The sequence below is a fragment of the Pongo pygmaeus genome, chromosome 4 (genome assembly GCF_028885625.2).
Source record: "Pongo pygmaeus isolate AG05252 chromosome 4, NHGRI_mPonPyg2-v2.0_pri, whole genome shotgun sequence".
Lineage (NCBI taxonomy): Eukaryota > Metazoa > Chordata > Mammalia > Primates > Hominidae > Pongo > Pongo pygmaeus.
Genome location: NC_072377.2, coordinates 70291938 through 70319012, shown reverse-complemented (window position 1 = coordinate 70319012; position 27075 = coordinate 70291938). Strand labels below are relative to the sequence as shown.

At 36.7% G+C, this 27075-nt stretch overlaps 1 protein-coding gene across 1 annotated transcript in view; it reads right to left on the bottom strand.

Annotated features, from left to right (window-relative positions):
* CWC27 (CWC27 spliceosome associated cyclophilin) overlaps positions 1–27075 on the bottom strand; it is a 264667-nt gene that overhangs the window by 42856 nt on the left and 194736 nt on the right. The window contains exons 12-13 of the mRNA XM_054487499.2: positions 9634–9743; positions 4191–4294 (exon numbers count right to left, since the gene is read on the bottom strand). Coding sequence (XP_054343474.1) covers positions 4191–4294; positions 9634–9743 — 214 coding nt within the window. The remainder of the gene's footprint in view (positions 1–4190; positions 4295–9633; positions 9744–27075) is intronic.

Genomic DNA, 27075 nt, shown 5'->3' with positions numbered 1-27075 from the left:
GTCATAATACAAAAGATAAAAATTATATCATAAAATTATATATGATAAAGAGAAGTAGTCACTGCATATTGCTGAGGAAAAAAAGCAAGTTATAAAGCTGTAGTACTATATGATCTAATTTCTGTTTAAAATATGTATGTGCATAGAAATACCTGGACAGATATAAATTAACATGTATAAAAATATACTTTTACATATTTGATAGAAATAGCATAAATATATAAATTGATATGTATAAATTAACAGTATTTATCTTTGAGTTTGGGATCATAGGTAATTTTCATTTACCTTTTTTGAGCATATCTGCATTCTGATTTTTCCACTATGAACATTTTTTTTTTTTTGAGATGGAGTTTCGCTCTGTCAACCAGGTTGGAGTGCAGTGACACGATCTCGGCTCACTGCAACCTCCACCTCTCGGGTTCAAGCGATTCTCATGCCTCAGCCTCCTGAGTAGCTGGGACTACAGGCACCCGCCACCATGCCCGGCAAATTTTTATATTTTTAGTAGAGATGGGGTTTCGCCATGCTGGCCAGGCCGGTTTCAAACTCTTGACCTCAGGTGATCCACCCACCTTGGCCTCCCAAAGTGCTGGGATTACAGGCGTGAGCCACCATGCCTGGCCACAGTGAACATCTTTTAATTATATAATAATCAGTAAAATATTTACTTGAGGCAACCGTGCAATTGTTGGTATTTTTCAAATTTTTATAATACTAAATACTGTATGTACTATGGAAGAAAGTGACGGACGGGAGAGAAAGAAGAAGAGAAAGAGGGAAGAAGGCAGACAGACCATTATATTGTTTATTATTTTATCTTGCATATGTGCTGTAATGTTTCAAGTTAATCTTAGATTTAACAATCTGGAAAGAAATTTTCAATGAAACATAGTAGTGAAGAGTTAATGTCCATAAGATCGAAGCCTATTCACCAGATTTAATTTTTCTTCTCTCCTTAGAAATGCCAATTTTGTTGTGTAAGGAGCAGGTGGTTATCTTTCTTGAAACTTTTTTGGGAGCTCACCAAGCTTCATCTAACCAAACCCAATTTGGCATATGGACTTCATCCATATGGTCATATGAATCCCTGGGCAAGTTCCTCCTGCCATGTGTCTAATCGGTTTCATAAAATCCATGCTCGAAGAAGGGTTCTATAGCTATATGAGTCTGTGATACTGTGGGACTAAGGAATATAGTGACAAAGAGACCACTCTACCTGCTAAACTGGAATCTGGTACCATCACTATTACTAAATATTGGCAGTGTATATCTGAACAAAGGAGGAATCCTAGTAATTCTGAGTGAAAAATTTCTATCATGCATTTCAGTTTAGATCTACTAATAACACTTCTTTAAATGCCTTGTTAGTGAAATCTGGGAATAATTTTCAAACACCATACATACTGTTGACAATAGAATCATATTTCTTTTCTTTCTCTCCCTCTCCTACTTTTTTTTTTTTTTGCATAAAAAGTATAATGCTGCTGAATGGTACCCAAATGTCTGTTGTATACCATGCCAATACAGCAGCTCAGCCAAAAATGCGAATAGAATAGTTTGCCAAGTAAAAGAAAACATAACAAATTGGTAATGGTTTCTATCTTGACAGAAAATGAAAATGATCCCTCAATGTGTGGCCACTCATGCGGACACATAAAAATGTCTTAGAAGCAATCATTTTACCTCAGATAACAGACCCTGACGGTGTAGTACAGCACACTGGCTGACTTGCACTTCTTAGAAAAGTGGCAACTGTGACCTACAAAATAGTCTGGGAACCATGTAATTTATGCATAACACACATGCACATGCCATGCACTCATAATATTTGTTATAAATCATTCTGAATATAAGATTCCTTTCCTGAGAAGAATATACTTTATGAGAGAGGATCTAAATCACCAGAGACTTGAGAAAGCTATACTGAACAGAAATGATGTTGTTGCTTATCAGGTTACAAAATCCAAAGGTCTAAATTGCAATAAAAAGGCATTACATAAGGGCCCTATATATGCTATCTGATTCTGCATAGTGCCTTGAACATGAAAGGTATTTTTGTTAGATGTTAGATAAAACAAATACCAAAAAAATTCTGGAGGTTCATAGTGTACAGCTCTGACTTTCTCCTTAGAAGACTGCAATTGAAAGCAGAAATGAACCCCCTGAAGACCTGCTAATGGTTCCTTTAACTTGTTCCCCACTTCTTCACCATTTATTTTTTTCTCCCAATGGAGAATTAGCCAACATCATTGACCAGTGATTTTTTTCCCCATGTCCACTGAAGTTTCCCCATTTTAAACTTTCTAATGAGAATGTTAGACAGAAAATTGATTGTATAATCAAATAACATGAAAAACAGGAATGGCACTTTTAAAAATACATCATTGGTATCTGAAGCTAATGAGGAATTCAAAATGAGAGAATCCTGAACCAAGGGGCTAGGAAGAACCTTGAGAAGTTAAATGGTCTTGCCAAGTTGAAAGTAAATTTGAATCCTGTGGGTTATGAGTTTCAAATGAAACTTCTGGGGTTTGAATTTGTTGGTGACTTTCCTGTTCAATAAAAAAGGACTTAAATGGCTTATAAAAAGGTTAAAAAAAACTTAGTGGGCATCAAACTGCTCTTACAAAACACCATCTTGATGAGTTAAGTGTAAATGAATCAGAAACACATGGGTCATATTTCCTTTAAAAATGCATATGGATTCAAAAATAAAGGGAAGAGGACTTGGCAAAACATTTTTCGTGTGGTGGCTGAACCCAAAACATTTGAAAGAGATTTTGAGACATTCAAGGAATCCCCCCCCCAAAAAAAACCCCAAAACCCAAAACAAAACTAAACTAAACCTGTCCAGTCATATAAAACAAAAAGTTCTATACAATGTGCATTTAACTATGGGTCAATCAACATTCACTGAGTCTTCGCCTTTGGCACCAAACTATGGAAGGAGACAGCTTCTGCCTTCAAGCAACTTATTTGTATAAACAAATCTATATAAGTAATAGAAACCTATTAAAAGATATCTAGGATCTTACAAAAACTGGCATCGTAACCCACATCATATGAAAGCTATAAATTAATTGAGAAATAGACAAGTGCTTTCAGGGTCCTAGGCTAGATAGGATTCATTCCATTCAAATCATCATGCCCTCAGCCCTTTTGATTAAAGTTATATACAGTTGCAGAGTCTTACGTGTTTGAATGGTTTCTTAATAAGTGTTTTTATGTGTTTTTAAATGTGTGTTCCAGCCCTCCTTCCTCCACCCTCTAGATTTGTGAGTGCTCAACAAATCTTGCTGACTGGTTTCCTGGAGGATGGGAGTGTTGAACTGAGTTTCGAAACAGGGGAGATGCTGTTTGGCAGACAGAACTGAGGCTATGATTCTGGGTTGGGGTAATGGCACATGTGATGGTTTAGAGGCTCCAGAGGGTGAGTCATGTGTAGGGGTGATACATTGGCTTGCTTGCAGCAATGTGGCTGAGCCAGGGTGTAGTGGGAGGTGGAGGCAGTTAGGTGTGGGGAGGCCTAATACACTGCATGTGAAGTCAACTTGAGGACAGAGGGGTGTGATAAAGAAAAACACAATTTTTATTCCTTTTTTTTTTTTTTGCCAGTATAGGATAAAGTTCTAAGCAAAGGATATATACATGTCATTACTTTATTTCTTATCAGTGTCTTAAAAAGCTGAAAAATATCCAAAGATAAAAATAAAATTAACTATGTATGAGTTGCTAGGATCCTGTAGATCATAACTTTGAAGAGGAAGTTAGTAGGATTATGAAATAGACTACTGAGTTCTAAAATGTTTGTGGGAAAATGTAAGAAATTATTGATTTATTGTCTTCTAAGGTTGTTTTCGAGTTGTTTAATGTGAGTGTCATCTTTTCCACAATATTAGAAAGTTACTTAGAGCTGGGATAGTGTCATATATTTCTTGTGCATTTTTTACTGACTAGCACAATGCTGGACACATCAAGTGCTCAATAAATGCTTGTTTCTTCAGTGCTTGGTGCGCTTATTTATTTTACTTTATATTGAACTGAAATAAAGTCAAAAGTTGCCGAGGTCCTATAACGGTGATGGTAAACTCTGAAAACAAAAGGATGATATAGTGGAAATGTCCCAGTAGTGTCTCTGCTCTGAGACTATTTGTTCATGGTTAATATACAGAAATCAAAGCCCTTACCATCCTTCATCGTCTTCTACTTCTGTTTCAGGAATGTCATTTTCAGGCGTTTCAGCAATTGCTTGAGTGAGTTTAGATTTAAACTGGTTCAGCAGTGCAAGGGTCTGAAATAACAATTAGACTGCTAAGTTTTCTGATAAAGATAAATATAATTTTAAAAGAGACGCTTAAGTTTGGTAGAAAAGGAAATATCCTACTTGGATGTAAAACAAAATGTTTGATTTTGAACAAAAAGAACAAAACTACCTTTAGGCTGCAATAGTGACATTAATAAACCTTGACATTGTTCTGTTTGGATTTGCACTGACATTTCCCCTCAGAGATAGGTGACTATTTTCTGATTTGGGAAACAAAAGTTTGCTTATGTAGAAGACAGAAGACCCAACTTTTAAAAATACATGTTTGGCCTGGTGCATTGGTTCATGTCCCAGCACTCTAGGAGGCCAAAGTGGGAGGATCTTTTGAGCCCAAGAATTCAAGACCTCAAGACCAGCAGGCGTAATGTAGTGAGACTCTATCACTACAAAAAGAAAAGAAAAAAAGTCAGATGTGGTGGTGTGCATCTGTAGTCCCAGCTACTATGAAGCCTGAGGCAGGAGGATCCCTTGAGCCTAGGAGTTTTAGGCTGTACTGACCTATGATTGTGCCACTGCACTCCAGCATGGGTAACAGAGTGAGACTGTCTCTAAATAAATAAATAAAATAAAATAAAATAAAAAATGTATGCTCATTTATAGTTAAGAGTTTAGTGTCAATAAGAAAGGTAATTCACTAAGTTATGTGAAATCAAAAATTAAAAAATAGTATTGTTTATTTCACAAATTTCCAAAAATATAAAAATATCAATATAGGGAAGGTAGAATGAACATATTAACTGTTGGAAAATGAGTAAATTGGAATATCTTTAGAAAGCTGTTGATACATATTGGAAACTTTAAGATGATCATTCCCTCTGACTGAGTAATTCCTATCCTGGGACGATAGAAAAATAATGTGAAACAGAGAAAATGGCTTACGCACAAGATGTGCATTGCAGCATTACTCATACAAATGGAAAAATGAAAACCTGTTAAATGTCTATCAATAAGAAACTAGATAAACTTAGTAAAAAGCAATAAATATGCTATTTAAAAATTTTATTTTTATTTGTTATTTTTATTTTTTTGAGACAGAGTCTCGCTGTGAGGCCCAGGCTGGAGTGCAATGGTGCAATCTTGGCTCACTGCAACCTCTGCCTCCCAGGTTCAAGCGATTCTCCCGCCCAAGACTCCTGAGTAGCTGGGACCACAGGCACGTGCCACCATGCCCAGCTAACTTTTTTGTATTTTTAGTAGAGATGGGGTTTCATTATATTGGCCAGGCTGGTCTCCAATTCCTGACCTCAAGTGTTCCACACGCCTCGGCCTCCCAAAGTGTTGGGATTACAGGTGTGAGCCACCGTGCCTGGCCTAAATATGCCATTGTTATTAAAAATTATAAATATGCTATTGTTATTAAAAATTATATACATGAAACATTGCATTCTATTGTTAAGTGAAAGATGAATACAAATATTGTGTTAAGTATATATTTTTAAAAAGTGTGTGTGTGTGGGGGGAACATTACTGTGAATTCTTGTTTGGCTCCTATGCTGTCTGTGGGCAGGAAGAAGCAAGTGGCTATAATTTTGTAATCACACCATCTCCCAGATCTTAACAGTCTACTCCAGAATTTGAGCAGACAACAGAAGCTGGAAAAAGGTTTTTCTATTTGACATATTTACGGAGTACATCATTGTGAAATGGGATAAAATACTACCTGTCCGAGAAATCAAGGGCCTAATCAAGATTTTGGTATGTTGAATTCAATACTGAAATCCTCACATTTCATAAGGAAAAAGATGTGTGACAGTTCAACATGTGAATAACTGGTATATTAGAGAGTCACAATACATTCCTAAGCTCCAGAATTTATCTAGAGAGTATCAATAAGATCACAGTTCATGAAAAAGTTAAGTAGGTCTGGGCAATCTAGAACTCAAGCTTAATAAAGACAAATGGTGTCAAAATAACTGCAAGAAAAAGGTGGTTGGTTATTGCTTAAAAAATGATAGTAAAAAGCATCTTCTACTTTTCTGCAAAATTTAATGCCCACATATTCAACAGCTAAAAATACACACATTATCATAGCTACTGAATGAGATGAGTTTTGGGGAAAATTTATAAGTTCCTATAGAATGTCATCATAGGCATTCTGAGGGTTGCAGAGTATGTTAGCATTTAGATATTTTATCTGTTTTTAGAGTAGAGATTATAGAATTAAGCTCTTCAAACAATGTTAACAGATAAAGCATCCCTTGTTTTTAAACCTTATTCATTAAAAATAGTCCATTGTTTATTAATTCTTATTGTATTTGCTTATTAATAAGAAAACAGATTACTGTAAAAATATTGAAAAATAGAAGTAAAATAACTATTATCCCACCACTCAGAATAACCACTGTTAATATTTTGGTAAATATACTTCCAGGTAGTATGTGTGTGTGTGTGTGTGTATGTGTTTATATATCTGTATCTATATCTATACCTATCTATATCTACTATTGCATAAATATATCTCTCCACATGCTTATCTCCATATCTATCTATTTAATCTATATGATATGGTCTGGCTGTGTCCCTACCCAAATCTCAACTTGAATTGTATCTCCCAAAATTCCCATGTGTTATGGGAGGGACCCAGTGGGAGGTAATTGAATCATGGGGGCTGGTCTTTCCCATGCTATTCTCGTGATAGTGAATAAGTCTCACAAGATCTGATGGGTTTATCTGGGGTTTCCACTTTTTCTTCTTCCTCATTCTCTCTTGCCACCACCATGTAAGAACTGCCTTTCACCCTCTGCCATGATTGTGAGACCTCCTCAGCCAGGTGGAACTGTAAGTCAAATTAAACCTCCTTTTTATCCCAGTTTTGGGTATGTTTTTATCAGCAGTGTAAAAATGGACTAATACACTATAGCTTAAAAGTAAACCCTATCATTTTTTTTTAAGAGATAGAGTCTCACTCTGTCACCCAGGCTGGAGTGCAATGGTGCAATCATGGCTCACTAAAGCGTCGACCTACTGGGCTCAAGCAATCCTCCTGTCTTAGCCTCCCAAGTAGCTGGGACCACAGATGCACAACACCTTGCCCAACTATTTTTTTTTTTTTTTTTCTGTAGAGATGGGGGTCTCCCTAGGCTGCCTAGGCTGGTCTCAAACTCCTGGGCTCAAGGGATCCTCCCATCTTGGGCTCCCAAATTCCTGGGATTACAAGAGTGAGTCACCATGACTGGCCTTACTAATTTTTAATGATGGACTTTTGCATACTTGGAAATGTCTTTTTTAAAAGCACAAAGAAAAATGAAAACAAAAAAGACTTCTAAATGGAATGAAATTTTAAAACTTCCTAGAAAATTATGCTAGACCTGGATCTTTCTCCCTGAGTTACAAGTGGCAAGGCAGTTTGTTTTTAGAGCCAATTAATTAGCTACTGGCATTTGCTCAAAGAGGGGAGACTGTGGCAAACAAAAAACATCCTCTTGGCTATTTTTAGCTTCTTCTATATTTAAGATTAGACTTTCTCCTGCTTTATTATAAAGGCTAGAGAAGACACTGGGCAGAAAAAAAATCACAAAGATAATGGGACACATTTTTTATACTGTGAAGAAGATAGGATCTGCATGGAGGCATTTTGATTGGCATCTGCAGGGGAATTATTCAGTTATGGCTTTTCCTGCAGGAATGAATGGCCAACTACTTCCAGGAATGCTCTTTCAGCACAGCGAGAGCCTTCCCAGAATGTAGAAGCTATGCTGAAGGGGCCCAATCTTGGCACACTCTGTTTATGCATATCTAACACAAGAGTCTCCCAACTGGGCCCTGTGCCTCTGGTCCTGTCCTGTATCCAGTCTAATCTCCATATTGCAGCCCAGTTAGAGAGATCTTCCTAAAATGAAAGTGAGATCATATCACTTCCTTCTGTCAATGGTTCCCCATGGCCTTTAGGATAAATTCTAAACTCCTTAACATGGTTTAAAAATACCTTGTACGAACTTAATTTTGCTTACCTCTTCAGCTTCATCTTTCTCCTTCTCTTAGTTTATGTTATAGTCATATTTAATATCTTTTAGTTCTTTGCGAAGAGGTGGAAGACTTTTCATATACGCACTGTTCCTTTTGTCTAGCCATGCTCTGCCTCTACCTGGCTGTTTCCTACACAACCTTCGAAGTTCAGCTGACAAATCATTTCCTTAGGAAGGCCTTCCCAGATTCTTAAGCCATGTTAGGCCCCTCTGTTATTCATCTACACGGCTTCCTGTACCTACCCTTTCATGCTCACCCCCTTTCACTGGTATTACTTGTTTAGCTCTTTTCCCTGATAGATCAGAGAGAGCAGGGATGTGTTCATGTGCTGACTGCCAAATACAGTGATTAGTACATGACAGGTTCTTAATAATTATTTGCTACAAGGGAGTGGGGGGAGGGGGAAGGAATGAATGAGTCATCCTTAGTATCTCTGGTAGTATAGTCACTGTGGTTGCTATTTAGAAGACTTTGTGATTTCATGAAAACAAGTTAATAATGTACTTTTTCTTAATGAAATTAAGAAATTATCCAGACAGGTTTGGGCTTTTTAATTTACTTTTACTTTGCCTGTTTTATTTATACAACTAAAACGGTGTGTCCACATATATATAAGGCAGTTTGTTTATATCCATAAAAAAACTGGATTTATTAATATATATGTCTATCTATATAAACATATATATGGCAGCACCAAAAATAAATGATTTCAGTCTGCCCTCTAACTTTTCAATATGAAGGGCTGCTTAAGAGATTTGTTTTATCAAGTGTCAAGTACTGCATGGCACATAGTGCTGACTCCCAAATTGTTGAGCTAGCTTCCTATCTCTTTTCATTCTGATTTCTGACAACTTCTTAATATTACTACCTAAAGATTCAGGAATTACTTGTACTAATGAATAGAAGTCAGCTAGTAGACCAAATGACTTATGTCCAGACAGTGTACAATTTCAAGCTAGGCTGGCTAGTCAGCATGAGAGATGTCGGGCTGGAAGAGACTCTCATCATTTATAATCACCGCTTCTTCATTTCATAATATTCACTACACAGAGGTTCCACCTGGGTTTCTGAGGACACATGGCTTTATGAGGTTCCTGTGCTTACTATGGGAGTACCAGGTTGAAACGTGGAAGTTCCAGGCTTTTTCACCACCAATGTCTGGAAAGAACTCCAGAATCTTTATGTGAGTGGCCAATGTCCACCCTATATAAATATATTCTTTTTTATTTTTAAGAGGTAGTGCTTCTCCTGATATATAATCAAATTAGGCTCCATTTAGAAACACTTAAAAACAATAAAAAGACAATAAGTTCTGTATGGATTTGGGTTTTTGAAGTTACCTGATCTTCCCGGGAAGTTCCCTTCTTTGACTGTTGCTTCCTCAAAGCTTCATACTTTTGCTTTTCTCTTCTGTATTCGGCAACAGCACCATCTGGAGTGGCTTCTTCCTCTAAAGAATAGTAGAATATTTTTAGAATAAGTAGTAAAATAGCTCTGTGGATTCATAGCAATGTTTATGCTCCTGTTGCTGAAGAGGAGGTTGGCACTTGGGCTTGTTTTTTTGCCATTTAATTTCAAAAGAAAACCTGTAAGCCCCACCACCAGCTCTGTAACTACTTCCTAAATTAGAATGTGACTTTACACATATATTTTATACATATATTTACTATATGTATATATATAGTATACATACACATATGTATACTATATATACATATGTATATACATATACATATATAGTATACATATACATACATATACATATATATACATATACATATGAATATGTATACATATATAATATGATTTTATACATATATTTACTATACACTGCACTATTGTAATTGTTCTCCTCACATGTCCTTATTTAAGTTGATTATAAAATCATCTATCTCACTTTTAAAATAATTAAGGTTTTCCTAAAATTCAGCAATACCATTTTACATTGTTTCCTTGCCTTAGAAGATACAACCTTTCAAATATTGGTTGATATTCCAATTACCTGCCACTTTTGTTCCCCAGTTATAACAATAACAACCTTCAATTTAATGGCATCATAGAAAATAAATATATCTAACAAATAAGTCAAAACAGTTAGCAAAAGCAGACAAAAATAATCTTTACTGAATTAGAAATTAGAAAACAAATCTATAGGTTTGAACCTGCAATAATTCTATGTGAAGATTAGTTAACATCTGGGTTCATAAAACACAGTTTTGCCTCAAAACAAACAAGCCAACAAACCCAACTAGTAACATTTTATAATACCTTACATGTATAAATATCAATGAAAATTTGTGACTAAAACACACACACACACACACACACTCTCTCTCTCTCCTCTTTGGCTGGAAGACAAATGATAAGCCAGATGTAATCAAGAATGCTAGTAATCTTTCTACCAAAGCTTTAGTCTGTTAGTTGTCTCTTTGTTACCTAGCTTGAGGAACATCATGAATATGCAATATATTAACAATCAGCCATTTTGTTCAAGAGATTTTCTGGTCAAAAAAAAATTTGAACTAAGAAACAAGTTATCTTTTTGTGGTTACCTAATATGATTTTGGTAGAACTTGGAAGGACAGTCCTGGTTTCAAAACTGACAGCTGCAAACATTAAAAACTGAGCACATTAAGGAAAAATGAAGCATTAAATACAGAAATAATATCTGAGGCACACATGCCTAGTAAACACTAGTGTAAAGAGTATGCCATCACAATTGGTATACATGAAGTGATTCTTATAGTAGGTTTAAAAATTACTTTCGGCCGGGCGTGCTGGCTCACGCCTGTAATCCCAGCACTTTGGGAGGCCGAGGCAGGTGGATCACGAGGTCAGGAGATCGAGACCATCCTGGCTAACACGGTGAAACCCCATCTCTACTAAAAATACAAAAAATTAGCCGGGCGTGGTGGCGGGCGCCTGTAGTCCCAGCTACTGGGGAGGCTGAGGCAGGAAAATGGCGTGAACCTGGGAGGCGGAGCTTGCAGTGAGCCGAGATCGCGCCACTGCACTCCAGCCTGGGTGACAGAGTGAGACTCTGTCTCAAAAAAAAAAAAAAAAAAAAAAATTAAATAAATACATAAATTACTTTCATATTTTTCTACTGAATTACATCTTTGAATACCTCTCTTCTTCTTATCCTACAGTAGTTAGATCTGCATTGTCCTGGGATAAAGAGCAAGCACTTTAAGATGACTTAGGATCCCTACATGAGGCAGTTAATGCTTTGCTTTCCAGTTCTGCATTGTCCTGGGATAAAGAGCAAGCACTTTAAGATGACTTAGGATCCCTACATGAGGCAGTTAATGCTTTGCTTTCCAGTTACGTCTCTCACAACTCCTTTGCCGCATCCACCTTCATGTGCTTTCACTTGGCTGATAACTAGTATTCTTAAACCCTGCTCTCTTGACCAACCATCCGCCTTTGCACATGCTTTTCTTCCTTCAGGGATACTGCAAACACTTCATCTCTCCATTCTTGTTAATTCTCCTTGCTTAATTCCGGCTCCTCCTTTAGGTCTCAGCTTGTTTGGCACTTCAGGGAGCCTTTTCTGATTCCGTTCTTGAAGTCTGGTTTAGATGTCTCTCCTTTGAGCTTCCAAAGCACCCTTTAGCACTTATCACACTTTATGGAGATTTCCTGTTTACTCTTCTTTAAACTCACTAGACATTAACTCCTTGAAGACAAATCATATTTGTCCTCATTTTTTTTTTCTTATTTCATTTCATGTCCTTATTTCATTTTCTTAAGTGTATCTTTCAAAGGTACACTTAGGACAGTGCTTGGCAAGTGATTCAATAAATAGTCAAATAAATGAAGTAATAATGTAATTGGAGAAGGGGAAAATAAGAAGGTGTAGGGTAATTTGCCCTCTTCCCCTTGCCAGCCTCACAGTTATAGTTAGCATTTGCCATGAACCTGGAATCTCCTGTTCCATTGCATTTAGGGAGTCAATAATTATTTTCTGCCATTTCCTAGGGCAGAAGTTTGTAAAATTCTAAGGAAAATTGTGATGGGTATCCGTAGAACTGTTTAATGTTTTTATGGTTTAAAAAATGCAAAAGAGAAAGGACAAGTTCTTTGCTTACATTTTCAGCTAAAAAAGATTGAAAACCTTTGTGTGTGGTAAGAATTTTGCAATAAATGGAAAAGATATAGATGAATTCTGCTATCTCATGTCATAGGTAAGTTAAGCTTACAACTTTCAAAACAGATTCAGCATTGCTTATTTTAATGTGTTTCACACGCATCTTCTTGAACACGGTCCCTTTTAGCAAGGACCAACCACTTAATTTCACTTATTAGGAATGTGAAGGAAGTAGGAAAATGTTTAAAAAGTGCTATAAAGAAAACAAATCAATTTTAAAAAGTCAAGGATAGGTATATTTAAGTATATAATAAAGCATGGAAATTCTGTAGCTATGTTGTTTATAATACTAAATGGCCTTTTAATAACTTAGAAATAGTAGTCACCTCATTTAGGAAACTAAATGCATGAAATGATAGAATTTTTAAAAACAGCTGTATTGAGGTAGGTGTTACATACAGTAAAACTCACTAATTTTGTATATAAAATGTGATGACTTTTGGTATTGTATAGAGCATATAACTCCCACTGCAATCAAGATCTAGAAAAGTTCCACATACCCTACAAAGTGTCCAAATGTCTGTTACAGTCAGTTTTCTTCTTCTGGCAACGAGGCATCAGCGATCTGCTTTCTGGCACCACATTTTTGCCATTACTAGAAACTCATACAAATGGGATCATACAGTATGTAGTTTTTAATGTCTGGCTTATTTTGGTGAGCAACTATTGTTGAGATTCATCCATGTTCCTTTGCATAACTGAATAGTATTTCATAGCATGGATATACTCTAACTTGTTTATTTTGAGTTGCTTACAGTTTTTGGCTACTACAAATAATGCCTCTTTAAACATTTACACACACAAGTTTGTTTGCAGACATATATTTTCATTTCTCGGGGGTAAATACCTAGGAGTGGGATTGCTGAGTCAAGTGATAAGTGTATGTCTAATTTTATATGATACTGCCATACTGTTTTACAAATGGCTGCACCATTTTGGCTGCATCATTCCTCTCACAATATAGGAGAGTTTGAGTTGCTCCATATCTCCAAATATATCTGGTATTGTCATTTAACTGAGTATTTTAGAGAGTGTGAAATAGTATTTTGTGGTTTCTAGTGTTACGTTTCTGATGACAAGTGATATTACATTTTTTATGTGCTTGTTGGCCATTTATGTATCTTCTTTTCAAATCTTTTGTCTATTAATTTTTTTTGTCTTATTAATGAGTTGTAAGAGTTTTCTTATATATTCTGGATACAAGTCCTTTGTCAAATATATACTCTGTAAATGATTTATCTCAGTCTGATTTCCCTTTTCGTTTTCTTAAGTGTATCTTTCAAAGAGCAAAAGTTAAAATTAGATGAACAGCATTTTATCAATATTTAAATTTCATATCACACTTTTTGTGTCTTATCTAAAAAATGCTTATTTTCCTCATGGTCTCAAAAGTTTTTTTCTAATGCTTTCTCTTAGTAGTATAAAATTTTAGCTTTTCTGTTAAGATATATAATTTATTTCAAGTTGATATTTATGTATGGTGTAAGGTAAGGGTTGAGATATTTTTCTATACAGACATCAATTGTTCCAATATTATAAGTTAAAAAGGCTTTCTTACCTCCAGTGAATGACCTTGGCACCTTTCTTGAAAATCAATTGACCATATATGTATATCTATTTCTATACACTCTCTTCGGTTCCATTAATCTATGTCTCTCCTTGTGCCAGTAGTATACTGTCTTGATTACTGCAGGTTTATAGTAAGTCTTGAATCAGTTAGTGTAAGCCCTCTAACTTTGTCTTCTTTTTCACAACTATTTTGGTGATTTTTGTTCCTTTGCCTTTCCATATAAATTTTAAAATCAGCTTGACAATTTCTTCAAATAAGTCAGCTAGGATTTTGACAGTAGCTGCATTGAATGCATAAATTAATTTGGGGAGAACTGCAATCTTAACAATAGTGAATCTATCAAAGTTTTACTCACTTAACCTGCCATGTTGAGGTCTGTAATACATCCTTTTGGTTCCAACCATCATGTACAGTCATGGTGCTGGTGTGAGATAGGAATGAAGGAGTGGCTATTTACTATCATCTTTGTGACTATCTCAGGATTAGTATTTCAGAAATAGGAATGTTTTGAAACAAGTATGGGTGATTGTAAAAATGACTGGCTGATATGCTAGAAGAAATAACATGAAATAGCAAATATAAATAAGCAGTTTTCATACAATGGAGAGCAAACAGCAGCACCTCTCCAAAATATCATGGGAGTGTAAAAAAAAAGAAGATATGTGCAATGTAATTAATTCTCACATCAAGACTCACTGAACAAACCAATGAACAACTTCCAATCCAGAAAGGTTAGTTGGTCAAAAAGTATTTTTAAAACAAACAAAAATTGTTATTATGGAAAAATTTCAACACAAATATAGAGAGAATAGTATAATGAAGCCTCTTTAGTCATCACCTATTATCAACAGCATCAACTTATGGACAATCTTATTTAACTCACAAGATATTCTTCAGACATTAAAACTAGCACTCAGACAGTAACCTAAAGCACACGCATTTCCTCTAGTAGGTAAACAAGAAAGAATATGTGCTCTTAGTTTCCATTACAGGAGGTGCCAGTGAGCATGGCATCTTTAGAGCACAGACTTTGGGTGAGACTGATCTGAATCCTGGTTCCACAATTTACTATATGTGTGAGATAGGGATACACTATGTCATCTTTTTGTGCCTCAGTTTCTTCAGCTATAAACTGGGGATGATAATATCTACCTTACTTGCTGTTATGAGGATTAAATAAAATACTGTCTGACATGTGGCAAACACCTAACAAACTATTATTACTATCTCATTCAGATTAAATTATGAAAGTATCAAAATATACACTCACACTGACTGTACAATTATGTGCTAACTCTATATGTTTTTCTTTGTTATAACTGATAAGCTTTCAAAGGATATCACAGACTCTTGTACAAGTCAAGCTTGTTTTTCTTTCTCTTTCCCTCTCCATACAAATACATTTCTTTCATATTATGGAATTTTTTACATTGATGGAAGGAAAAGGGAAACTATTTTTTTTTTTTTGCTAGATTATGAAGCTATACACATTCTAAAAGTGGTTATAAGGATTTTCCAGTTGAGATGCTCTTAGACATGTTAGCATTTTTATTTTACTTCCTCCTGCATTTCTCATTTTAACCTACATTGAAAAGCTAATTAAGACAACTTTAATGTATGTATCAATTTATTTCGTTAGTATCTATGAAACCAAACACTCTTTTTATATTTTCTAGCCATGATAATGAAAACACAGGCATATAGTTCAAATCCTCCTGAATGTATTTGCCCTGATAATATCTTAATATTGTAGCATTAGTCATTCTTCTTAATGTATAGTCATAACCAGCTTCATAAATGTTTTGTATAAGGCAATTAGTGGTAGTGATGACAAGCATCTAAAGAATGAATAAAATTCACCCATAAATTGTAGGATCTGTTTGATAATATCTGTTTGGTGATAGGATCTACATTTAAAATGACAAAGAAAAGACTTAATATTCTCTAACTGAAGTAAAAAATCGATTGCAAAACCAGTTTTGCTTTGAAAAATGCTAAGGAAATAGTTGGGTAAAATTTTACAGCTTTTCATTATTATTTAAATGATCCCAGATCAAATAAGTAAGGTAACTCTTGTTTCACAAGGCTTCAAACACGTTTCAATACTATTTCCATCCACCCCTGTTTACTATATTCCATTCTTAATGAAGCTCCAGTTAAACAATTTTCAGCAGATGGACTGAGAATGAAACCGAACTCTAGAATGTTGTCTATGCCTCAATTGCTAACTCAACTGTCATCTGACAAAGTCTTGGACTGTAATCTTATCCTTACAGCAGCTTTTGGTTTCCAAAGGGGGAAAGTGTATAAAAACTTGACTTTTTATCCTCTGATTATGGGTGAGACCTTTTTGACTTCAACACAGCCAACTGTGTTGGATTTTCTTTTTTTTTTATTATTATTATTATTATTATTATTATTATTATACTTTAGGTTTTATGGTACATGTGCGCAATGTGCAGGTAAGTTACATATGTATACATGTGCCATGCTGGTGCGCTGCACCCACCAACTCGTCATCTAGCATTAGGTATATCTTCCAATGCTATCCCTCCCCCCTCCCCCCACCCCACAACAGTCCCCAGAGTGTGATGATCCCCTTCCTGTGTCCATGTGTTCTCATTGTTCAATTCCCACCTATAAGTGAGAATATGCGGTGTTTGGTTTTTTGTTCTTGCGATAGTTTACTGAGAATGATGATTTCCAATTTCATCCATGTCCCTACAAAGGACGTGAACTCATCATTTTTTATGGCTGCATAGTATTCCATGGTGTATATGTGCCACATTTTCTTAATCCAGTCTATCATTGTTGGACATTTGGGTTGGTTCCAAGTCTTTGCTATTGTGAATAGTGCCGCAATAAACATACGTGTGCATGTGTCTTTATAGCAGCATGATTTATAGTCCTTTGGGTATATACCCAGTAATGGGATGGCTGGGTCGAATGGAATTTCTAGTTCTAGATCCCTGAGGAATCGCCACACTGACTTCCACAAGGGCTGAACTAGTTTACAGTCCCACCAACAGTGTAAAAGTGTTCCTGTTTCTCCACATCCTCTCCAGCACCTGTTGTTTCCTGACTTTTTAATGATTGCCATTCTAACTGGTGTGAGATGGTATCTCATTGTGGTTTTGATTTGCATTTCTCTGATGGCCAGTGATGGTGAGCATTTTTTCATGTGTTTTTTGGCTGCATAAATGTCTTCTTTTGAGAAGTGTCTGTTCATGTCCTTCGCCCACTTTTTGATGGGGTTGTTTGTTTTTTTCTTGTAAATTTGTTGGAGTTCATTGTAGATTCTGGATATTAGCCCTTTGTCAGATGAGTAGGTTGCGAAAATTTTCTCCCATTTTGTAGGTTGCCTGTTCACTCTGATGGTAGTTTCTTTTGCTGTGCAGAAGCTCTTGAGTTTAATTAGATCCCATTTGTCAATTTTGGCTTTTGTTGCCATTGTTTTTGGTGTTTTAGACATGAAGTCCTTGCCCATGCCTATGTCCTGAATGGTAATGCCTAGGTTTTCTTCTAGGGTTTTTATGGTTTTAGGTCTAACATTTAAGTCTTTAATCCATCTTGAATTGATTTTTGTATAAGGTGTAAGGAAGGGATCCAGTTTCAGCTTTCTACATATGGCTAGCCAGTTTTCCCAGCACCATTTATTAAATAGGGAATCCTTTCCCCATTTCTTGTTTTTGTCAGGTTTGTCAAAGATCAGATACTTGTAGATATGTGGCATTATTTCTGACGGCTCTGTTCTGTTCCATTGATCTATATCTCTGTTTTGGTACCAGTACCATGCTGTTTTGGTTACTGTAGCCTTGTAGTATAGTTTGAAGTCAGGTAGTGTGATGCCTCCAGCTTTGTTCTTTTGGCTTAGGATTGACTTGGCGATGCGGGCTTTTCTTTGGTTCCATATGAACTTTAAAGTAGTTTTTTCCAATTCTGTGAAGAAAGTCATTGGTAGCTTGATGGGGATGGCATTGAATCTGTAAATTACCTTGGGAAGGATGGCCATTTTCACGATATTGATTCTTCCTACCCATGAGCATGGAATGTTCTTCCATTTGTTTGTATCCTCTTTTATTTCCTTGAGCAGTGGTTTGTAGTTCTCCTTGAAGAGGTCTTTCACATCCCTTGTAAGTTGGATTCCTAGGTATTTTATTCTCTTTGAAGCAATTGTGAATGGGAGTTCACTCATGATTTGGCTCTCTGTTTGTCTGTTATTGATGTATAAGAATGCTTGTGATTTTTGCACATTGATTTTGTATCCTGAGACTTTGCTGAAGTTGCTTATCAGCTTAAGGAGATTTTGGGCTGAGACAATGGGGTTTTCTAGATATACTATCATGTCATCTGCAAACAGGGACAATTTGACTTCCTCTTTTCCTAATTGAATACCCTTGATTTCCTTCTCCTGCCTAATTGCCCTGGCCAGAACTTCCAACACTATGTTGAATAGAAGTGGTGAGAGAGGGCATCCCTGTCTTGTGCCAGTTTTCAAAGGGAATGCTTCCAGTTTTTGCCCATTCAGTATGATATTGGCTGTGGGTTTGTCATAAATAGCTCTTATTATTTTGAGATACGTCCCATCAATTCCTAATTTATTGAGAGTTTTTAGCATGAAGGGTTGTTGAATTTTGTCAAAGGCCTTTTCTGCATCTATTGAGATAATCATGTGGTTTTTGTCTTTGGTTCTGTTTATATGCTGGATTACATTTATTGATTTGCGTATATTGAACCAGCCTTGCATCCCAGGGATGAAGCCCACTTGATCATGGTGGATAAGCTTTTTGATGTGTTGCTGGATTCTGTTTGCCAGTATTTTATTGAGGATTTTTGCATCAATGTTCATCAAGGATATTGGTCTAAAATTCTCTTTTTTTGTTGTGTCTCTGCCAGGCTTTGGTATCAGGATGATGCTGGCCTCATAAAATGAGTTAGGGAGGATTCCCTCTTTTTCTATTGATTGGAATAGTTTCAGAAGGAATGGTACCAGCTCCTCCTTGTACCTCTGGTAGAATTCGGCTGTGAATCCATCTGGACCTGGACTTTTTTTGGTTGGTAAGCTATTGATTATTGCCACAATTTCAGCTCCTGTTATTGGTCTATTCAGAGATTCAACTTCTTCCTGGTTTAGTCTTGGGAGGGTGTATGTGTTGAGGAATTTATCCATTTCTTCTAGATTTTCTAGTTTATTTGCATAGAGGTGTTTGTAATATTCTCTGATGGTAGTTTGTATTTCTGTGGGATCGGTGGTGATATCCCCTTTATCATTTTTTATTGCATCTATTTGATTCTTCTCTCTTTTTTTCTTTATTAATCTTGCTAGCGGTCTATCAATTTTGTTGATCCTTTCAAAAAACCAGCTCCTGGATTCATTTATTTTTTGAAGGGTTTTTTGTGTCTCTATTTCCTTCAGTTCTGCTCTGATTTTAGTTATTTCTTGCCTTCTGCTAGCTTTTGAATGTGTTTGCTCTTGCTTTTCTAGTTCTTTTAATTGTGATGTTAGGGTGTCAATTTTGGATCTTTCCTGCTTTCTCTTGTGGGCATTTAGTGCTATAAATTTCCCTCTACACACTGCTTTGAATGCATCCCAGAGATTCTGGTATGTTGTGTCTTGGTTCTCGTTGGTTTCAAAGAACATCTTTATTTCTGCCTTCATTTCGTTATGTACCCAGTAGTCATTCAGGAGCAGGTTGTTCAGTTTCCACGTAGTTGAGCGGTTTTGAGTGAGATTCTTAATCCTGAGTTCTAGCTTGATTGCACTGTGATCTGAGAGACAGTTTGTTACAATTTCTGTTCTTTTACATTTATTGAGGAGAGCTTTACTTCCAAGTATATGGTCAATTTTGGAATAGGTGTGGTGTGGTGCTGAAAAAAATGTATATTCTGTTGATTTGGGGTGGAGAGTTCTGTAGATGTCTACTAGGTCCGCTTGGTGCAGAGCTAAGTTCAATTCCTGGGTATCCTTGTTGACTTTCTGTCTCGTTGATCTGTCTAATGTTGATAGTGGGGTGTTAAAGTCTCCCATTATTAATGTGTGGGAGTCTAAGTCTCTTTGTAGGTCACTCAGGACTTGCTTTATGAATCTGGGTGCTCCTGTATTGGGTGCATATATATTTAGGATAGTTAGCTCTTCTTGTTGAATTAATCCCTTTACCATTATGTAATGGCCTTCTTTGTCTCTTTTGATCTTTGTTGGTTTAAAGTCTGTTTTATCAGAGACTAGGATTGCAACCCCTGCCTTTTTTTGTTTTCCATTTGCTTGGTAGATCTTCCTCCATCCTTTTATTTTGAGCCTATGTGTGTCTCTGCACGTGAGATGGGTTTCCTGAATACAGCACACTGATGGGTCTTGAGTCTTAATCCAGTTTGCCAGTCTGTGTCTTTTAATTGGAGCATTTAGTCCATTTACATTTAAAGTTAATATTGTTATGTGTGAATTTGATCCTGTCATTATGATGTTAGCTGGATATTTTGCTCGTTAGTTGATGCAGTCTCTTCCTAGTCTCGATGTTCTTTACATTTCGGTATGATTTTGCAGTGGCTGGTACCGGTTGTGCCTTTCCATGTTTAGCGCTTCCTTCAGGAGCTCTTTTAGGGCAGGCCTGGTGGTGACAAAATCTCTCAGCATTTGCTTGTCTGTAAAGTATTTTATTTCTCCTTCACTTATGAAGCTTAGTTTGGCAGGATATGAAATTCTGGGTTGAAAATTCTTTTCTTTAAGAATGTTGAATATTGGCCCCCACTCTCTTCTGGCTTGTAGGGTTTCTGCCGAGAGATCCGCTGTGAGTCTGATGGGCTTCCCTTTGATGGTAACCCGACCTTTCTCTCTGGCTGCCCTTAACATTTTTTCCTTCATTTCAACTTTGGTGAATCTGACAATTATGTGTCTTGGAGTTGCTCTTCTCGAGGAGTATCTTTGTGGCGTTCTCTGTATTTCCTGAATCTGAATGTTGGCCTGCCTTGCTAGATTGGGGAAGTTCTCCTGGATAATATCCTGCAGAGTGTTTTCCAACTTGTTTCCATTCTCCCCGTCACTTTCAGGTACACCAATCAGACGTAGATTTGGTCTTTTCACATAGTCCCACATTTCTTGGAGGCTTTGCTCGTTTCTTTTTATTCTTTTTTCTCTAAACTTCCCTTCTCGCTTCATTTCATTCATTTCATCTTCCAGGGCTGATACCCTTTCTTCCATTTGATCGCATCGGCTCCTGAGGCTTCTGCATTCTTCACGTAGTTCTCGAGCCTTGGTTTTCAGCTCCATCAGCTCCTTTAAGCACTTCTCTGTATTGGTTATTCTAGTTATACATTCTTCTAAATTTTTTTCAAAGTTTTCAACTTCTTTGCCTTTGGTTTGAATATCCTCCCGTAGCTCAGAGTAATTTGATCGTCTGAAGCCTTCTTCTCTCAGCTCGTCAAAGTCATTCTCCGTCCAGCTTTGTTCCGTTGCTGGTGAGGAACTGCGTTCCTTTGGAGGAGGAGAGGTACTCTGGTTTTTAGAGTTTCCAGTTTTTCTGCTCTGTTTTTTCCCCATCTTTGTGGTTTTATCTACTTTTGGTCTTTGATGATGGTGATGTACAGATGGGTTTTTGGTGTGGATGTCCTTTCTGTTAGTTTTCCTTCTAACAGACAGAACCCTCAGCTGCAGGTCTGTTGGAGTACCTGGCCGGCCGTGTGAGGTGTCAGTCTGCCCCTGCTGGGGGGTACCTCCCAGTTAGGCTGCTCGGGGGTCAGGGGTCAGGGACCCACTTGAGGAGGCAGTCAGCCCGTTCTCAGATCTCCAGCTGCGTGCTGGGAGAACCACTGCTCTCCTCACAGCTGTCAGACAGGGACATTTAAGTCTGCAGAGGTTACTGCTGTCTTTTTGTTTGTCTGTGTCCTGCCCCCAGAGGTGGAGCCTACAGAGGCAGGCAGGCCTCCTTGAGCTGTGGTGGGCTCCACCCAGTTCAAGCTTCCCGGCTGCTTTGTTTACCTAAGCGAGCCTGGGCAATGGCGGGCGCCCCTCCCCCAGCCTCGCTGCCGACTTGCTGTTTGATCTCAGACTGCTGTGCTAGCAATCAGCGAGACTCCGTGGGCGTAGGACCCTCTGAGCCAGGTGTGGGCTATACTCTCCTGGGGCACCGTTTCCTAAGCCCGTCGGAAAAGCACAGTATTCGGGTGGGAGTGGCCCGATTTTCCAGGTGCCGTCTGTCACCCCTGGAAGGGGAACTCCCTGACCCCTTGTGCTTCCCGAGTGAGGCAATGCCTCGCCCCTGCTTCGGCTGGTGCACGGTGCAAGTTAAGAACTCAAACACTTGGTGCTTCAGGGAAGAATGGGTAAATCACAGGGTGTTCCCTATCATTATACAGCTGTAAATGCTCTGATACTCCTTTAAATAAAGAATGCTCTAAAGAGAGCGACAGCTTCTAAAGTTGTTGAGAAGTTATGTTTTTTATTTATTTATTTTTTGAGACGGAGTTTTGCTTTTGTTGCCCAGGCTGGAGGGCAATGGTGCGATCTTGGCTCACTGCAACCTCCACTTCCCGGGTTCAAGTGATTCAGGAGTTGTTTTTTATCTGCAACTATCTTTGGGTTTTACTACTTGGATGTATTTTGGAGCTTTTAATTTGATTGTGGTTGTTAATCATTTAATACCAATTTGATTTTTTTTAAAGATATACTCAACAGAGCTAAGAAAAAATTCCACTGACTACAAACTATAGGTGGACTAACAAGAGTTGAGAAACAATTGAATTACATAAATTTGATATTAAGTCAGGGTAGATAGTTGGGCAACAGATATTATTTTAAAGGTTGTCTATTAATCTGCCTAATTCAGTGGTAGACAATCTTACCACTGAAACATGTAGTATTTTAGCTTGGGCTAATTTTACCTTGTGATAATTTTCTCACAAACAGCTATAAAATAAAAGCAGATGTTCCCTAAAGTGCTGATGAAGGGCAACTTAATGCTACTTTGTGTCTGTATGCCTGCATGTAGAATTAGTTGATCTGATATAACTTCAAATTAAAATTCCATGTACTACTAAATGTTCTTTACTATTTTCTTTCAATGAAATAAAAGGGACAGACCGTATCTCATGGAAATGACATTTCATTCTAAAATTTTAAGATTTTCTAAAGTTAAATTCCACAAAATTAACTTAAAAATCTCAACTAATAGAATACTTAAAATCTTTATTTCTTCCAAAAGCAATTTCCCTGTCTAAATAAATACTTAAAACTGCCTCACAGTAAATGGGATTTCCTCTCAGACATATCATTTTGCTAATGAGTTCCATCAATTCCATCCATAAGATAAAATGCCAAGATATGGCTGAAGGTGTTCACATAAATTCCAGGTGGAAAAGATTGATTTGGTAATTTTTTCTGTCCATCTACCAATGCCAATTAAGAACTTAAAAAAGTAAATCACCTTTGCATCACAAATTACGATAATAAAATTGAGCTCAGAAAGACTGATCCAATCCAGCCAACTGTTTGAGGTCAGAAAAGCTGGCCACTAATAGTTTTATAATGTAGACGTATTACAGTCACTTATCAAAACGGAAAACATGTCAGGTAAATATAGAAACCCAGTCAAATTCATAGTCTTGTCAATTTTTTTTCCAGAAAGTCATAAATCTAAATAATCAAGTTCAGAAAAGACAAGGCAGTCATACCACCTCCTGCTGTACACACTGGCTGCTCCAGTTCTTAGTCTTTTGAGATTTTTAATTACCTGACTTAAGGATATCTTTCCCCTCCTCATGTTTTCATTTCTAGCCCAAACAAATAGGCAGACAGCTTGAGAATAGCTGTGAGGTCTGCTGATGTTTCATTATATTCATCTGTGATACCATGATTAAGCCTGTTAAGATTCCACCTGGACTGCATGGAAACTGTAACTCAAACACTTTAAGGGTACACACAGCCAAATGCAATGACATTTGCCACAAAAACCCAACTATTTGAAAAATCTGGTCAATTCTTCTATTTCCTAACTTGGTATATCATACTAGTATAAAGTACTTCTATTTATAGTATGATCAACTATGAATGGCCATAGTACATTCATGTTTCATAATTTAACCATCAGCATACTCTGAGTAATTTCCTTAGCTCTGTATTTCAGTTCACTAATTCTCTGTTCACTTGTATCTAATCAATATTTAAGCCGTAAACTGGGTCATTGAATTTAATAACAATATTTTCTATTTCTAAACATTCTATATGGCTCTTTTACAAATCACCTACTCTTTTTTATTGCCTTAATTTTTTATTATGATTTTTATTTCTTTAAAAAAATCTCTTTATTGGCCAGGCACGGTGGCTCACGCCTGTAATCCCAGCACTTTGGGAGGCTGAGGCGGGCTGATTGCCTGAGCTCAGGAGTTCAAAACCAACCTGGGCAACATGGCAAAACCTCATCTCTACTAAAAATACAAAAAAAAAATTAGCTGGGTGTGGTGGTGGCAGGCACCTGTAATCCCAGCTATTCAGGAGGCTGAGGCAGGAGAATTGCTTGAACTCAGGAGGTGGAGGTTGCAATGAGCCGAGATTGCGCCACTGCACTCCAGCCTGGGCAACAGAGAGAGACTCTGTCTCACAAAATAGAAACTCTTTATTTAAAACAAAGTTATTATGTTCTGTCACTCAGATTGTTCTTGGGGATTGTTCTGTTATGTCTTCTGACCCTTTCCCTAGGGTGGTCATTTATTTATGTGCTTTCTAATCTTTTATTGTGAGTTATTTTCAGCTAGAACTGCATCTCCATCACACTCCATAGGAATCCTAGGCACCAAGATTGTTTAAGTATTCCTGTAGAGAGGTTTTGCATTGGTTTCTACCAGACAATCAAGGGGTTCCATTGGTCCAGAGCCATTTTTTCCCATTATTTTCTTGACTTAGGAATCCTATACCATATAAATAGCACACATTCAGACTTTATATTTATGCCTGGTAAAGGTTTAGAGTTTTGGCTTTTTCATAAGAGTCTTTCTTTTTTTCTGCCACACACACAGTTCTGAAAAATGGCAAGCTTCTTTGTGGCATTCCTGACCAGGTAGACAGATTTCTAGTTCCTACCTCTCTAACCCAAGGCCATATCTTCCATCCAAATGTGAGATTAAAACCCTAGCTTCTAGATATTAGAGCCTCTATTTGGGTCCAAAATCCACTTGGGCCACTGTAGTATTGGCTTACTCAATGTCTGGTTATGCCTTCCTTTTGTTTCTGGTACTTACGATTTTCCTTTTCTTTCTTTCTTACCTTCTTTTCTCTCTTCCTCAAGCCTAGCTAAGTATTTAAATTGGGCTGGATAATATTTTATCCAGCATTTCTATAGATTTGTAGGAGAAGAAAGTTTTGTGTTAGCTCAGTCCGTGTTGCCAGAACAGGAAGTAGCACATCAGTTTCTCATGTGCTTGAATCCTCCTGAATAAACAAAAATTCAATAAGTAACTAGATGATTTTAGTGATATAAAACTGGCTAATAAAATACACAAGACATTTAAAATAATTCTGTTTTTCTAATACAGAGTGCTCTACTTTTACTTTTCTTATAAATCTCAATGCACACTGGATGATTCATAAACAATAATGATGCATTATAATGACTATTCATCATTACCTGAAATTTCTATGAAATACATGCTAAACAGATAGTAATGAAGGATGGAATTAAAAAAGAATATCTACTAAGAACTTACTATATGTCAAGCACTATGCTAGGGTGTTTTGATTATCTACGAGGAAAGCATCAATAAACCTATTTTACAAATGAGGAAGCAGGATATGACCACAATTAGAATATAGTAAAGCTGGGATATGAGCTGAGGTCTATATGATACAAAGGTCCACACTGTGTCCTACTGTCTTCAATTAAAACTTCAATTCATAATTACACAGTGTCTTCTGTGTGCCTCTTATGCTAAGAGATGCTTTGAAAGAAATGTAAAACATATGATACAGGCTTTTCATTCCAGAAATTAAAGGGTAAAATGAACTTAACATATGTGAAAAATATCACTTATAATGTAAGTATCAAAATGTGGATTCACGGATATAATACAAGCATCTTGGGGACTTAAAGATTACCTATGCTATGGTGTTAAAATAAAAATTTTAAAAATATATTAGTTATGTATGAGATAAAAATAGGATATAGATATATGAATATATTATATATATTCATATATATATGAAAGGGCTTGGAAAGGAAATGTCCAACATCACTATAACCATCAGTTTACTAGAGCACAAGAGCTAGGAAGTAGCTTGAGGATCTTCTAATCTAACTTCCTATTGATAGATGAAGCAACTAAGGACCAGGTAAGTGACATTACTTAGCTAGTGTCCCATGTGAGTTATCAGCAGAGCCTGAGTTAAAACTTGTATTCCAACTCTTAGTTTGTAAGACTGCAAGTTAAGTACTGCACATTTGTTCCTGCATGTTATAAAGAATGTCCTTTATCCTTTCCCTAGGAGCTAGTCAGAAACTTAATCTTCAATCCACTTGAATCTCTTCATTGGCTACCTACCTAATGAACCAATGTTATCTATGCACAACTTTCATTGTATAGATTAAAAGAGCTTATACTTATACCCTCTGTTGTCTCAGGACTAGAGTCAAGGAGCTATCATGCAGCTCTAAGTAGCTGCAAATTCATTCATTAAAAAAAAAAAAAAAGTTTATTGAGCTGGGTATAGTGATGCAGGTGTGTAATTACCGCTACTCAGGAGGCTGAGGTGGGAGGATCACTTGGGCCTAGGAGTTCAAAGCCAGCCTGAACAACATAGCAAGACAATCTCTTAAAAAAAAAAAAGTGTACTGAGTGGCTATTCTGTGACAGCAACTGTTAATAAGCCTGCTTATAAATGATTTTAAATGTCTCTGGATTTACTATTTCAAGAAAATTTTTGCTAACTATAACAGTAAACATCATTTGATTAACAAAATCGACTTGATGGATATAAAAAATGTTAATGCTACTAATGTCTAGTTGTACCTCATACTTTCTGGAAAATACAAAGTCAATTTGTATTTTTTTTTTAATATACCAGATCTTAAATTAATTCAA